General features: G+C 48.6%; 1 protein-coding gene across 2 annotated transcripts in view; it reads left to right on the forward strand.

The window, feature by feature from the left end:
* Positions 1-14201, forward strand: part of RABGEF1 (RAB guanine nucleotide exchange factor 1) — a 351066-nt gene that overhangs the window by 166560 nt on the left and 170305 nt on the right. For both annotated transcript variants that reach the window (XM_078679474.1, XM_078679473.1), the window contains exon 3: positions 1178-1347. In XM_078679474.1, coding sequence (XP_078535600.1) covers positions 1178-1347 — 170 coding nt within the window. The remainder of the gene's footprint in view (positions 1-1177; positions 1348-14201) is intronic.

The raw sequence follows: 14201 nt of genomic DNA on the forward strand, positions 1-14201 counted from the left end.
GTTGAGTCTTAAAATGTTCCAAACGGTAGGCTGAGTCCAGCTAGGCCATGTGGGCTTCTTGTCTAGACTGAAATTGTCCATTGTGTTATAATACGGACCACAATTTCCATGGATGCGAGGTTTTAACAATAGCGATCCTTCCAATGAATCGGGCAAATCTGTAAATCTAAGCATTCAGGGTGGGAGAGCACCTCGGTCACATTCGTCGAATGTTCGCTATCTGTAACAGTGTCTTTCTCTCCACTTAAGCCACATCTGCTAGGTGTGCTCCAAGGAGAGATAAATACACTGTGTTAGGCTCTCTGTTGTTGAAACACAGCACCTACTGACATTTTGATCTGTATTGGAAGACAGTGGACAATATCAGTCTAGACGCGAAGCCCACGTACCTCATCGTTGCATGTTTTGCTCATCCATTGTTTGGACAGGTGGTGTGTGACTCTAGGTTGCCCCACTTTCTCTGGCCTGATGAAGACCCACGCTAAATATTTTGAATGACCACTTCGCTCTGGGTCGAAACGTCAACAACCTCATTATCTTTGCCTGAACTGAACTCTTATCCTCGAGTAGAGAGCAAATTGACATGAGCATACTCCTCTAGTTTATGGATTGTCACTAGGTTACTTACTTTCACTTCAGACAGGCTGTATATAGTTGCCTTCATGCACTGCGATTCTTCTTGATAAGTCAGGATGTGAGCTCTGTGCGTGTTTCGGTTGTCATTTTGTTTCGAGCTGGGCTCCTTGAGTGCTTAGTAAAATAGTCATAATTTCAGGCTGTTCGCAGAGGAGATTACCTGCATGTTTGTCGAACTGTCTGAAACCACCCCTGAATGTTCCCCTTCGACGAGGCCAGGTGTAGATGTCTTTACATGGGTATGAGCGATCAGTCTCATGTTTAATTCATTTCCCTATAAACACGTTGCAAGCAATGGTTTTGAAATGTGGCACACTTTATGAAATTGAGGGGTGAAATTCATGGCGAATCATGCTTTTGAAATGTCAGTCATTTTAAACCAGTTTTAAACATAGGGGAAGTGCTTTGTTGACAACAGAAGCGATTTGCATTTAGAGTGTACGGGATATAGTTTGCAGGTTTGAAAAGGCAAAGCAGAAAAACGATTTCCATACTGTGGTTTCTTTGTGACGCTTCTAATGGTTACCTGTTGTAATTACAGACTGCAGAGAGAAGAGGAAGCAGCTTATGCCAGCACTCAGGGGGCACAAGGTGGCCAGCCCTCCCTCACCTTTTCCAAGTTTGAGGAAAAGAAAACGAATGAGAAAACTCGCAAAGTCACCACTGTGAAGAAGTTCTTCAGTTCCTCCTCCAAGGCTCCCCCTAAGAAGGGTGAGTAGTTTCCTGGACACTCTGTGTGTATGTGTGTGTGTGTGTGTGTTCGTCTTTAAGAAGTAGATAAGTGGTTGTGTAGGAATGTGTATTATTTCATGCAGAGATTTTTGATTTTTTTTAAATTTGGTTTTTTAGGACTTGCCTAAGCCATTTCTGTTCTTTCTCTTCTGCTATCTTTCTATGTCTTTGTCTTAGTGTATCAATTTAACAAAATCTTCAGTACATACCAAAATTACAATACTTCATGTACTTGAAATGAAGGCTTTAAATTAGAGGCGAGTGAGCCAACAAATTAACATTGGGGGCTGAGCCAAGGATTGGCTCTGGCTCGAGGAACCCGTGCATGAGCCGAGGCTGAAAAATATTTGGCATGTAAAGAATGCAACAAATATCCTGTTAGGTGTGTTCAAAATGTTAAAAAAACAATGCATTTCTTTAGCACACGGAAGAGTTTCACCTTAGTACAGCAGAGTGTATCTGCATTGAGAAACGTGTTAGAAGGGAGAGTTTTTAAACATGCCCTGGGAAACATCCTGCCGCTACCCTATTCTAATGCGGTTTATTAATGAAATAAGGGCCAGATGTACAAACATTAGGAATACCGATTTCCCAACATATGTCTTTGAGTTTCATTTAGGGATGCTTGTGGGTCGCAAATCGACCTACCTCATGAATATTAATGAGGTATGTTGAAGTTTGCGACCTATTAGGAATCAGCAGCTATCACAGAGATGGTGGTCTGCTAATGTCGGCAGACCGCCATGTTTGTAATTGCTTTTTAATAAAGCAGTTTAAAAGAAAATAATCAAAATACAGCCCGTTTTCCTTAATGGAAAACGAGATTCTTTTAAAAAGAAAAAATGAAACCTTGAAGATTTTTATTTTATTTAAAGTAAGCAGAGGTCCCTGTGTAAGCAGTGGTTCTTGGGATCAATAGCCGCGTATATTAGGCACCAACCAACATACTGAAGTCAGGTTTCTTATTTTTCATGCCTCATCGACATGGGTCTATGGCTCTCTCTTTGTGTCTTATTGGTGACATTTCTCAGCATTTTGATAGCGAATACGTCAAATGTTTCCTCCAAAATACGCAGGTTTAAGGTTTTTGTGGGTGGTGCAAGAAAATGTCCCTCTCTGATCTGCATGACATCTATATGTGGTGTCTGGGATCAGAATCAGGACACCATGGCGATTCCTGTTCTTCCATGCACTCAAAGGCTGTCCTGGCCCTAGTCCCCACCCTGTTTACCTGTGCCCGATGGAGCTACCTGGTTTAGCTATTGGGGAGACAGGTCGGGGATTTCCTCCTTGGATGTCACCTACCCAGTCGGTCTTTGGCCATACTTCCTTTCGTCTCTCCGGTCATCTCTTCCCGCATCCTCCCTCTATTTAGGTCTCTCCTTTTCTCCTCTCTCAACGTATTGAGATTGAACTATTTTAACAGATGCCCGATGGAGCTATCTGGTTTAGCTATAGGGGAGATGGGCAGTGGACTCCCTCCTTGGTCGTCACCTACCCAGTCGGCCTTTAGACAGACTTCATTTCGTCTCTCCTTGTTGTCTCTTTCCCTATCCTCCCTTTCTCACCTTCCCTGTCCCCTCCCCTCTACGCTCCATTATTTTGCCCTCCATGTTCTTTAAATGTTTCCCATTGAGACCTAGCTATTTGGCCAAAGCCCGGTGGAGCTACCTGATAGCTATAGAGGAGATAGGTTTGGGACTTCCCCCTCGACCGTCACCTACCCAGCCGGACTTTGGGCAGACTTTCCTTCGTCTTTCTGCCATTTCTCCCTCCCACCCCTTTACCCTTACCCCCTTCTTCTTTACACTTCACTTATCTCGTTCTCTATGCTCTTGTAATTGTTTGTAAATTGAAACTGATGTAATCTTGTAATTTTGTGGAACTTCATGTAAAGCGCTCTGATACCTCCGGGTCTAGCCAGCGCTATATAAAACTCTTAAAATAAATAAATTATTAATGTCTGTGTTGAACCAAGATCTGGATGGGATGTTCCTGGTTTTCTTTAGTTTCAAGAGTGCTACTTGATCTAGAATGGATGTCATGTTTGTGTTGTAGTGGGAGGTGAGTTCTGTTGTGGATAGATCATCCGTAGAGGCAGTGAGGAGAGAGTTAACCCTTCCCTCTAGGTCAGTCATGTTAATCTGGGAGAGGTTTCTGGTTAATTTCAGAGGGTTTAGTGAGGGGGGTTTAATTGTGATTGGCTGAGTGAGGTGGAAAAGGATTAAATGGTGGTCGGACCAGTCCACGGGCAGGGTGCGGTCTAACGTGACAGTGTCGTGCTGGGCGATAATGGCGTCTAGGATTGCTTCTTTGTTGTGGGTTTCCTCTAAGCAGTGTTGGGTAAGGTTGTTGCTGTGAAGCAGCTCCTTCAGGTTCTGAATTAGCAGGTTGTTTTCTTCATTCCAGTGCAGATTGAGGTTGCCCAGAATAAGGTTGTTCGTGTCTCGGAGACAGCAGTGGGCAATCAGGTCAGACAGGTGTTACGTGAATGTGGTGGTGTTGCCCGGGGCTGGCAGATAAGTGTTTTGTTGTTGCTAGTGTTCATGTTGGCAGTTAGGCACTCAAAGGTGTTGTAGTTGAAGAAGTCTATTTCCGTCACGGAAATATTGTTTTTGTGGACGATTGCCATGCCTCCACCTCTTTGATCTTTTCTATCTTTGTTGGTGATTACAAAGCTTGGGGGACAAGAGTATCCCTGAGTGGATGTGAGGAGTCATTTAGCCATGTCTCTGTGATGATTGCTAGGTCTATGTCGTGAGTAAGGATGGATTTCCGCTAGCTCTGTGGCATGCTTGGCGGCTGATCTGCAGTTTATGAGCGCGCAGTTTGTGGGGGACATCTCTGTTGTGGATATTTGTGTTCGGGATATCGTGGGGATGATAGTGCGTGTTGCCGGGGGTCCAGGGGATTTCGGAGGGGCCTGTTCTCTTCCCAGTCCAGTGATTACCTGTATTTTGGATTGGAGGGTGGCAGTAATAGGATTGTCGTACAAGGAAGCGAGAGCTGCCGCATCTTTTGCAGACATTTTGTCTCTAGTTATTTTCGGTCTCTTTGACTGATTAGAGAGGGGGTAGAGGTCCCTTTCTGGTGGGGAGCCTTGGGAAACCTCTGTTGAGAGAGAAATGCTCCTCGCCGAAACACTACTCCCTTTCCACTAGGAAAACCCGGTCTGAATCCAGCAGTCCGCTTCAATTTCCTCCTTCTGAAGAAGGATGAAGGTCTTTGTGTATTTTAGATCTACACCTTCTAAATGTCTTCTTGTGGAAGTACAGATTCAAGGTGCTCGCGTTCGCCCAGGTTCTGTCTGCCTAGATTCAGGTGGCTGGATGGTGGCTATGAATCTGCAGATAAATACTTTCATGTGCCCATCCTGTAGTCCCACGGTGGTTCATTATAATCCAGGATAATTTCAAGCTTCCTTGTTCCCTTTTGACCTCACCGATGCACCCCATTTGTTCAGTAAGTGATGGCAGTGGTCGCAGTACACGTTCAGGGGCAGAGGGATTACATTTTTCCTCTGCCTTCACGATTGGTTGTTGAAGGCGGGTTTTCCCCAGTCAGTCGAGAGTCCCCTTGAGATGACTTCAAACCTCTGGACATCGTTTTGGTTCAATAAGAACTTGCAAAGTCACACCCACTACTTCACAGATCCTCCATTTGATTGGAGCTATCCTGGATATGGTGTGTTTTTGTGACTTCCCTCCATCGCAGTGAGTCCAGGGCATTCAGACTGTGATCCTGATCTATCAGTCTCAGTCCTGTGTCTTAGTAAGAGTGGCTCTGAGACTTCGTTGCGTCCTGCAGCCTATTTGTGGACTATGCCAGGTGGCATGTGAGGACTGTGCAGTGGATCCTGGAGTTTCACTGGGCCCGGCACCAAGTTTCTGTGGAGACTGCAAAAAATTCTGCAAGTTACTTAGCTTTGGTAATGTTTCCTGGTGAATACCCTATCTAACCGCAGATTAATCACTGCCCTCCCACCTCTCAGTTCTGGGGAATGGTCCCTTTTCCAATCTAAAAAGGCCCCAATTTAGGAATCTGCACACTTTTACCTCTGATATTTGTTGGGCTCCACGTCTGAGGACACAGACGGAGTCCTGAAAGAAATGGCTTCTGCTTGCAGAGGTAGCACTTATATGTGGCTACTTTCGTCATTTCTTGGGCAGGTTGAAGTTGGCGCAGAGCTACATGATGCCACCTACTGTCGTGCAGGAGAAATGCTTTTCTGAATCTTTCGGATCTAGTCTGGTGATATATTAAAGGTGAGGAATCTGCTTTTAGAGACCATGCACCAGACAGAGCGTTACCAAAGGTAGGTAACCTGTTGTTCTTGTCCCTCATTCAGAACTCGCCACCTTCCACCAGGATGTGCTCTCTGGCACACACTTCAGTTTTGGAGGAGGAAGTCCTTGCCTTGCTCAGCAATGGAGTCATGGAGGTGATGCATCTGGAAGAAAGGGGCCCAAGATTCTATCCCCCTTATGTATTGGTTTGCAAGAAATACGTTGGTCTGAGGTCCATCCTGCATCTGCGCCTCCTGAGCTTTTCATTCAGCCAGACAAGTTCAAGATGCTGTCCCCAAGCCAGTTCCTATTGTCCCTGTATGATGGAGATTGGTTTGCTTCCCTGAACCCAATTAAAAAAGCTTTTTTCTGTCCCATCAGTTGTCCAGCTTTGCACCCCTATCCCTTTGGCAGCGCCTGTTTTACCCATGGACCCGACTTTGGTAAAGTACATATGCTTCTCTGTGACATCGTGTAGTCCAAGACTTGAGATCCGTGCTACGAACTACCCATAACTCTGTGGAACGACCCCCACATAACTTATCACTCATCTGTGACCTTTCAGTTTTCTGGTTCTTCCTCCCTTTCCTGGCACATATTTTGCCTGTAGTCCTGATCTTCTGGTAAAGTACTCGTGCTTTGTGCCTTCAGAGAGTCTAAAACAAGCTTTTGTTGGTTGGGGATTCCCAGTTTCTGATGTTCTTGCTTCGAAGGGTGTTCTAAGTCCTGTAGAAATGCTGTAGCATCCGTCCACGAACATGTCATTGATGATATATAAATATGACCTTGTGATTTCATTTCTATTTGGTGAGATGTCCATCTCCTAATTTTAGTTTAAAATAATCAGGAATCCGCTTTTGGACTATATATGGGCATGGTAGGGGACAAGAACTGGGCCGCAGAGCGTCCCTGAGAGTTTGTATAAATCTTCCTCAACGTGCCATGGTGGAGGGCTCCTTTTGTGAAAAACATATTGCCGACGCCTCTAGGCCGGTACTTGCTTTTTCCCTCAGATATAGTTCTCCTTTCATCCGCTGTGGCTGGATAGCAACACAAAAGGTGCAGTCATGATTCATGTTTATAGTCGTAGGCTCCTCCAATTGTTTGATTTGCCCCAGCCCGGCTGAAATCTGCTATCGGTAGGGCCAGCAATCGCATGTACATTATCTCTCTTCTGGTTTTAGGATTGAGAGAAGCTGAGAGGCAAGGCTGGGATTTGGTTGCCAGGTATGAGGCGTATTAAGGTACCAGGAAAGGTGGGGTTTTAATGTGGCCTCGTCTTGCTGGAATAAGGCTAATTGCACTGGTTTATTGATGGTCTTTTTCCAGGTTGCATATGGACTCTTTTATGCAAACTATTTGAGATTTATTTTTATGTCTAAATGCTGATTTGCAGGGCAGGTTCCATTGTATTATTTTTTATTTTCTAAGGTTTGGAATTAAGGTATCTCTCTAGTCTTGAATGGTGGGAGAATCTGTCACATGTACAAATATAAATCATATAACCACCTTGTATATCTAAAATATCCAGGCCGTTGTTGCAAGTTAGCATTGATGTTCATCAGCATACTGGCCGAAAGCGGCATTGAACAATGACAGACATCTACTATTAATGGGGTAGACCCAAGGTTTGTTTTATATTTTTATAATTCATTGGACTGTGCAGGCCCAGGACCACTTTTGAAAACAGGGTTTTGGCCTCTTAAAAGATAAATGCACCTTCAGAGAGGGCTACAGGAAGAACTCTGAAGCAGCACCTAACTACTTCCAACTCAACACAGTAAAATTACTTGAGCCATGTAGGTACTAGGTGGGTCATTAACGCATCACATAATGGTCACTGATTCCATGCTTGACATAGCACTGGGTGGCTGAAATGGCCATCTGCTGTTCCCCGGGGTAAGGGCGTGCAGGAGAATATGGATAGGCTCTCACTACAAGCAGGTCACCACCAGCTTAAAAAATGCTATTCCTATCTGGGGCCAAAAAATATCAAAAGATGCCTTGGGAAGCTGAGTTCAGGTGATTGAATGAAAGTGGAGGTGCTTCATTAAGTGCTTATGTCTGACAATAACGATTACGACTATTTACAAATAAGAACGGTTTCTATGACCAAAGGTATAAATACGTGATCACAGAATGAAACTTCTTTGTGGATCGGGTCTCAGAAAAATTGTAATAAGGGGTAACCTGCAGATTTGAACACCCATTATAAGTGTGTAACTAGTGTTAAAGATTTCAAGTTGCAGTAGCGATAAAGAATGTTCTTTTATGGACCTTTGATTGAGCACTCTATATGATCGAGGAATATCTGACTACAAAAGTGGTGCAAGCACAATTAGATAAAAACTTAAAATGGGAGAGAAGGCAAAAAGCAAATCTAATGTGCAAAAATTAGAAAAGGGCAAACACACTGGGTTACCACTAGGGTTGTACACAGGTAAGACTGAACTTCAAGAGCGATAGAAAACCGATGCACGTTATCAACAACAGATAAGCAGTAGACACTGGAATGTAAGCATAGGACTTAAAATACAAAGGGGGACACAAGAGTAGGAAATCAAGGAAAAAATGAAGAACAAACAAGGCAGGACAAGCACCAGGATTCTAGGGATTGTAGCAAGCAAGAGATTGGTACAGCAAGGAAACTTGAAACTGCAAAATTGGAAACACAGCGAAAGGACACATAAAACAAGAAGCGAAGCAAATAAAACGGGGAACCAGATACAAGGACTGAAACAAGAAAGCAGCAGTAGGAAATTATAGCATGCACAAACTAAGAACAGATTAGATAGGAAGCAGTTCATGACTACAGCTAGCTGTTGACAAAAGCGAAACAAGCATTTACAATGCTATGGTTTCACCTTTGGAAATGTTAGAGCTATTGGCATTGTAAATGACAAAATTTGTATTTATGTGTTGGTTTTGAAAACAGATAAATAAATGGCATTGTCATTTACATTGCCATTAGCTTAATCTCTGCAGTCACTCTGCAGTCCCTAGCACTCCATAGCACTCCCTAGTCACTCTGCACTCCCTAGCACTCCCTAGCACTCCCTAGTCACTCTGCACTCCCTAGCACTCCCTAGTCACTCTGCACTCCCTAGCTCTGCACTCCCTAGCACTCTGCACTCCCTAGCACTCCCTAGTCACTCTGCACTCCCTAGTCACTCTGCACTCCCTAGTCACTCTGCACTCCCTAGCACTCTGCACTCCCTAGCACTCTGCACTCCCTCGCACTCTGCACTCCCTCGCACTCTGCACTCCCTCGCACTCTGCACTCCCTCGCACTCTGCACTCCCTAGCCGTCCCTAGTCACTCTGCACTCCCTAGTCACTCTGCACTCCCTAGTCACTCTGCACTCCCTAGTCACTCTGCACTCCCTAGCATTCTGCACTCCCTAGCACTCCCTAGCAGTCACTCTGCAGTCACTCTGTAGTCCCTAGCACTCTGCAGTCACTCTGCACTCCCTAGCACTCCCTAGCACTCTGCAGTCACTCTCCACTCCCTAGCACTCCCTAGTCACTCTGCACTCCCTAGTCACTCTGCCCTCCCTAGCACTCCCTAGTCACTCTGCACTCCCTAGTCACTCTGCACTCCCTAGTCACTCTGCACTCCCTAGTCACTCTGCACTCCCTAGTCACTCTGCACTCCCTAGCACTCTGCACTCCCTAGCACTCTGCACTCCCTAGCACTCCCTAGTCACTCTGCACTCCCTAGTCACTCTGCACTCCCTAGCACTCCCTGGTCACTCTGCACTCCCTAGTCACTCTGCACTCCCTAGCACTCCCTAGTCACTCTGCACTCCCTAGCACTCCCTAGTCACTCCGCACTCCCTAGCACTCCCTAGTCACTCTGCACTCCCTAGCACTCTGCAGTCACTCTGCACTCCCTAGCACTCTGCAGTCACTCTGCACTCCCTAGCACTCTGCAGTCACTCTGCACTCTCTAGAACTCCCTAGTCACTCTGCACTCCCTAGCACTCTGCAGTCACTCTGCACTCCCTAGCACTCTGCACTCCCTAGCACTCTGCACTCCCTAGCACTCTGCACTCCCTAACACTCCCTAGTCACTCTGCACTCCCTAGCACTCTGCAGTCACTCTGCACTCCCTAGCACTCTGCAGTCACTCTGCACTCCCTAGCACTCTGCAGTCACTCTGCACTCCCTAGCACTCTGCAGTCACTCTGCACTCTCTAGAACTCCCTAGTCACTCTGCACTCCCTAGCACTCTGCAGTCACTCTGCACTCCCTAGTACTCCCTAGCACTCTGCACTCCCTAGCACTCCCTATCACTCTGCACTCCCAAGTCACTTAGCACTCCCTATCACTCTGCACTCCCAAGTCACTTAGCACTCCCTAGTCACTCTGCACTCCCTAGCTCTGCACTCCCTAGCACTCCCTAGTCACTCTGCACTCCCTAGCACTCCCTAGTCACTCTGCACTCCCAAGTCAATCTGCACTCCCTCGCACTCCCTCGCACTCTGCACTCCCTCGCACTCTGCACTCCCTCGCACTCTGCACTCCCTCGCACTCTGCACTCCCTCGCACTCTGCACTCCCTCGCACTCTGCACTCCCTCGCACTCTGCACTCCCTCGCACTCTGCACTCCCTTGCATTCTGCACTCCCTAGCCGTCCCTAGTCACTCTGCACTCCCTAGCACACCCTAGCACTCTGCAGTCACTCTGCAGTCACTCTGCAGTCCCTAGCACTCCCTAGTCACTCTGCACTCCCTAGCACTCTGCACTCCCTAGCACTCCCTAGTCACTCTGCACTCCCTAGCACTCCCTAGCACTCTGCACTCCCTAGCACTCCCTAGTCACTCTGCACTCCCTAGCACTCCCTAGTCACTCTGCACTCCCTAGCACTCCCTAGTCACTATGCACTCCCTAGCACTCTGCAGTCACTCTGCACTCCCTAGTACTCCCTAGTACTCCCTAGCACTCTGCAGTCACTCTGCACTCCCTAGCACTCCCTATCACTCTGCAGTCACTCAGCACTCCCTAGCACACCCTAGCACTCTGCAGTCACTCTGCAGTCACTCTGCAGTCCCTAGCACTCCCTAGTCACTCTGCACTCCCTACTCACTCTGCACTCCCTAGCACTCCCTAGTCACTCTGCACTCCCTAGTCACTCTGCACTCCCTAGTCAGTCTGCACTCCCTAGTCACTCTGCACTCCCTAGCACTCTGCACTCTGCACTCCCTAGCACTCTGCAGTCACTCTGCACTCCCTAGCACTCTGCAGTCACTCTGCACTCTCTAGAACTCCCTAGTCACTCTGCACTCTCTAGAACTCCCTAGTCACTCTGCACTCCCTAGCACTCCCTAGCACTCTGCAGTCACTCTGCACTCCCTAGTACTCTCTAGCACTCTGCAGTCACTCTGCACTCCCTAGCACTCCCTATCACACTGCACTCCCTAGCACACCCTAGCACTCTGCAGTCACTCTACAGTCACTCTGCAGTCCCTAGCACTCCCTAGTCACGCTGCACTCCCTAGCACTCCCTAGCACTCTGCACTCCCTAGCACTCCCTAGTCACTCTGCACTCCCTAGTCACTCTGCACTCCCCAGTCACTCTGCACTCCCTAGCACTCTGCAGTCACTCTGCACTCCCTAGCATTCCCTAGTCACGCTGAACCACAACACATATCAAACTCTCCAAAGCACAACAACTATACACTAGTCCTTACATACACCCACACACACTGGACCGCTAAAACTCGCACACCAGCCACACACGCCGAACCACATGCATCAAGACAAACTCACAGCGTCCATAAACTCCAAACCACGCACATATGTATAGACACCAAACTACAAAAGACATACACACATGACTCTACACAAAAGGCATACAGGGGTAAGCACACTAAAGCTCACACAGGCGCGCATGCCGATAAACACATATACCCAGACCCAGACAAGGTGTACAGATAAAGGCCCCCGCACCACATTTGCATTCACCCATCATGGTATGCCTACAGTTGACAGGTTGTGTGATCTTGGCCATATGACCGCATTCCAGTGTGTGACCCCCCCCCCCCGTTGTTGATAGCTTGGTTGTGTATGTTTTAGAATTAAATACATATAGGCCTGTCTGCACAAGTTTACCGGAACTGTGGTACACTGATAGAAAACCTCCTTTTTGCCCACAGAGAGGCGGCGTCAAGGGCCCTTTGTCACCGGAAGTTCTCACTAAACCCGAGTCAGAAGATGCCCGCGAGGTCGCGCTTATTGTAACAACTATATTACATAATGCACTGTGAGCCCATTGTATTGGTTACCTCATTTTGCCTCCCCTCCCCATGAAAAAGCTATCCTGCTGTAATAAATTTCAAGGAGTAGGAACCGATTTTCATTGACTCTAGAGCTGGGTGGGTGAAGGGGAATTAGGTGGTATGGTCGAATAGATGTTCATCCTCCAAAGGTCGATAACATTTGAAATTTGTGCTTTTTGCAGTTTTATGTACAATTACAGGATGTTTAGCGTCCCCACCGAGACTTGAACCTGGTTCCCCAACTTTGAGGTCGGCGGTCCTCTGCGGTCTAATAGTGCCCCAGGAGGAGGGTGGAGAAGGTGACTACGACCACCCAAAATCAATCAATCAATCAATCAGGTCATTTGTAGAGCGCACTACTCACCCGTAGGGTCTCAAGGCGCTGGGGGGGGGGGTGCCGCTACTGCTCGAACAGCCAGGTCTTGAGCTTCTTCCTGAAGGAGAGGTGGTCTTGGGTCAGGCGCAGGTTGGTCGGAAGTGAGTTCCAGGTCTTGGCGGCCAGGTAGGAGAAGGATCTTCCTCCTGTTGTCGCTCTTCGGATGCGGGGGACGGCGGCGAGGGCGTGGTTGGTTGATCTGAGGAGGCGCTTGGGAGTGTAGAAGTTGATCCGGTTGTTGAGGTAGCTCGGGCCTTGGTCGTGTAGGGCTTTGTGTGCGTGGGTGAGGAGTCGGAAGGTGATTCTCTTGTTGACCGGGAGCCAGTGCAGGTCTCTCAGGTGTCCGGAGATGTGGCTGCGTCGGGGGATGTCGAGGATGAGTCTCGCCGAGGCGTTCTGGATCCGCTGGAGTCTCTTCTGGAGTTTTGCAGTGGTTCCGGCGTAGAGGGCGTTGCCGTAGTCCAGACGGCTGGTGACGAGGGCTTGGGTGACCGTCTTCCTCGTCTCGGTGGGGATCCACTGGAAGATCTTACGTAGCATGCGCAGGATGTTGAAGCATGACGAGGAGACGGCGTTGACTTGTCTGGTCATGGAGAGGGAGGAGTCCAGGATGAAGCCCAGGTTGCGTGCGTGGTCTGTCGGTTTGGGTGCGGTGCCCAGGGCGGGGGGCCACCAGGAGTCGTCCCAGGCGGAGGGCGTGGAGCCCAGGATGAGGACCTCCGTCTTGTCTGAATTCAGTTTCAGGCGGCTGGTCGTCATCCATTCGGCCACGTCTCTCATCCCTTCGTGCAGGTTGGCTCTGGCGGTGGCGGGGTCGTTGGTCAGGGAGAGGATAAGCTGGGTGTCGTCGGCGTAGGAGATTATGTTGAGGTTGTGTTGGCGTGCGATGGCCGCGAGGGGGCTCATGTAGACGTTGAAGAGGGTGGGGCTCAGTGAGGATCCTTGAGGGACGCCGCAGATGACTTCGGTGGCCTCTGACTTGTACGGTGGTAGGCGGACTCTTTGTGTTCTTCCGTCGAGGAAGGAGGTGATCCATTCCAGTGCCTTCTCCTGGATTCCGATGTTGCTGAGGCGCTGTATTAGGGTGCGGTGGCAGACGGTGTCGAAAGCCGCGGAGAGGTCCAGGAGGATGAGGGCCGCTGTTTCTCCGTTGTCCATCAGAGTTCGAAGGTCGTCGGTGGCGGCGATGAGGCTGCAGCGGTTCAACCGTGGAGCTCGGGTGCAAAAGACTTTGATTCCTGGAGGCTACGTTTGGGGAGCCTGCCCCTCCCCTTAACAGTCACTACACGATCTGCAGGAACGCGTGTGTGGGTTAGTTCTAGGTCCCCCTAAGAGAGCGCGGTGAGGCAATGGAGTTCTACGTGTACTCAGCGGATCACCTGTTCCAATCTCGGTAGGTTAATGCGCCGACTGCAGAGCTCTGTGCTAGCCGGCGAGGTTAAAGGTTCCAATTCTAGTAAAATTGTAGGGTGGGTTAATGCGCCGACCTTGGAGCTCTGTGTATGCCCGGGAAGCTGCAATATCGAAGCCCAACAGGGTGGCAGTAGGTGCATAGCTAAATGTACCCTCACAAGTTGGAGGCGGGCCGGGTCACCTGTAATTCCAAAAGAGCACTTCAAGCCACCCACATAGCTCCGCGGGGACCCGCTGCAGCGCCCAGCGAGCTGCCCCCGTGCCCCATTGTGAGCTGCGCATTTCAGTTTCATTTCAATCGTTGTTACTATCAGTGGGTGATAGAGGTACGCCCACCATCTTTTCAGATATACATTTTTTTCTGTGCTGACAGAAGGAGAAACTAGCAACTCTACCTGCATGGCACACTGCTAGGCTGCGTGATGGTAGTGTGGGGGAGGGGCGAGAGGCGAGAAGCTCGGGGGTAACATGGCGCAGC

The sequence above is a fragment of the Lissotriton helveticus genome, chromosome 3_1 (genome assembly GCF_964261635.1).
Source record: "Lissotriton helveticus chromosome 3_1, aLisHel1.1, whole genome shotgun sequence".
NCBI classification, from domain to species: domain Eukaryota; kingdom Metazoa; phylum Chordata; class Amphibia; order Caudata; family Salamandridae; genus Lissotriton; species Lissotriton helveticus.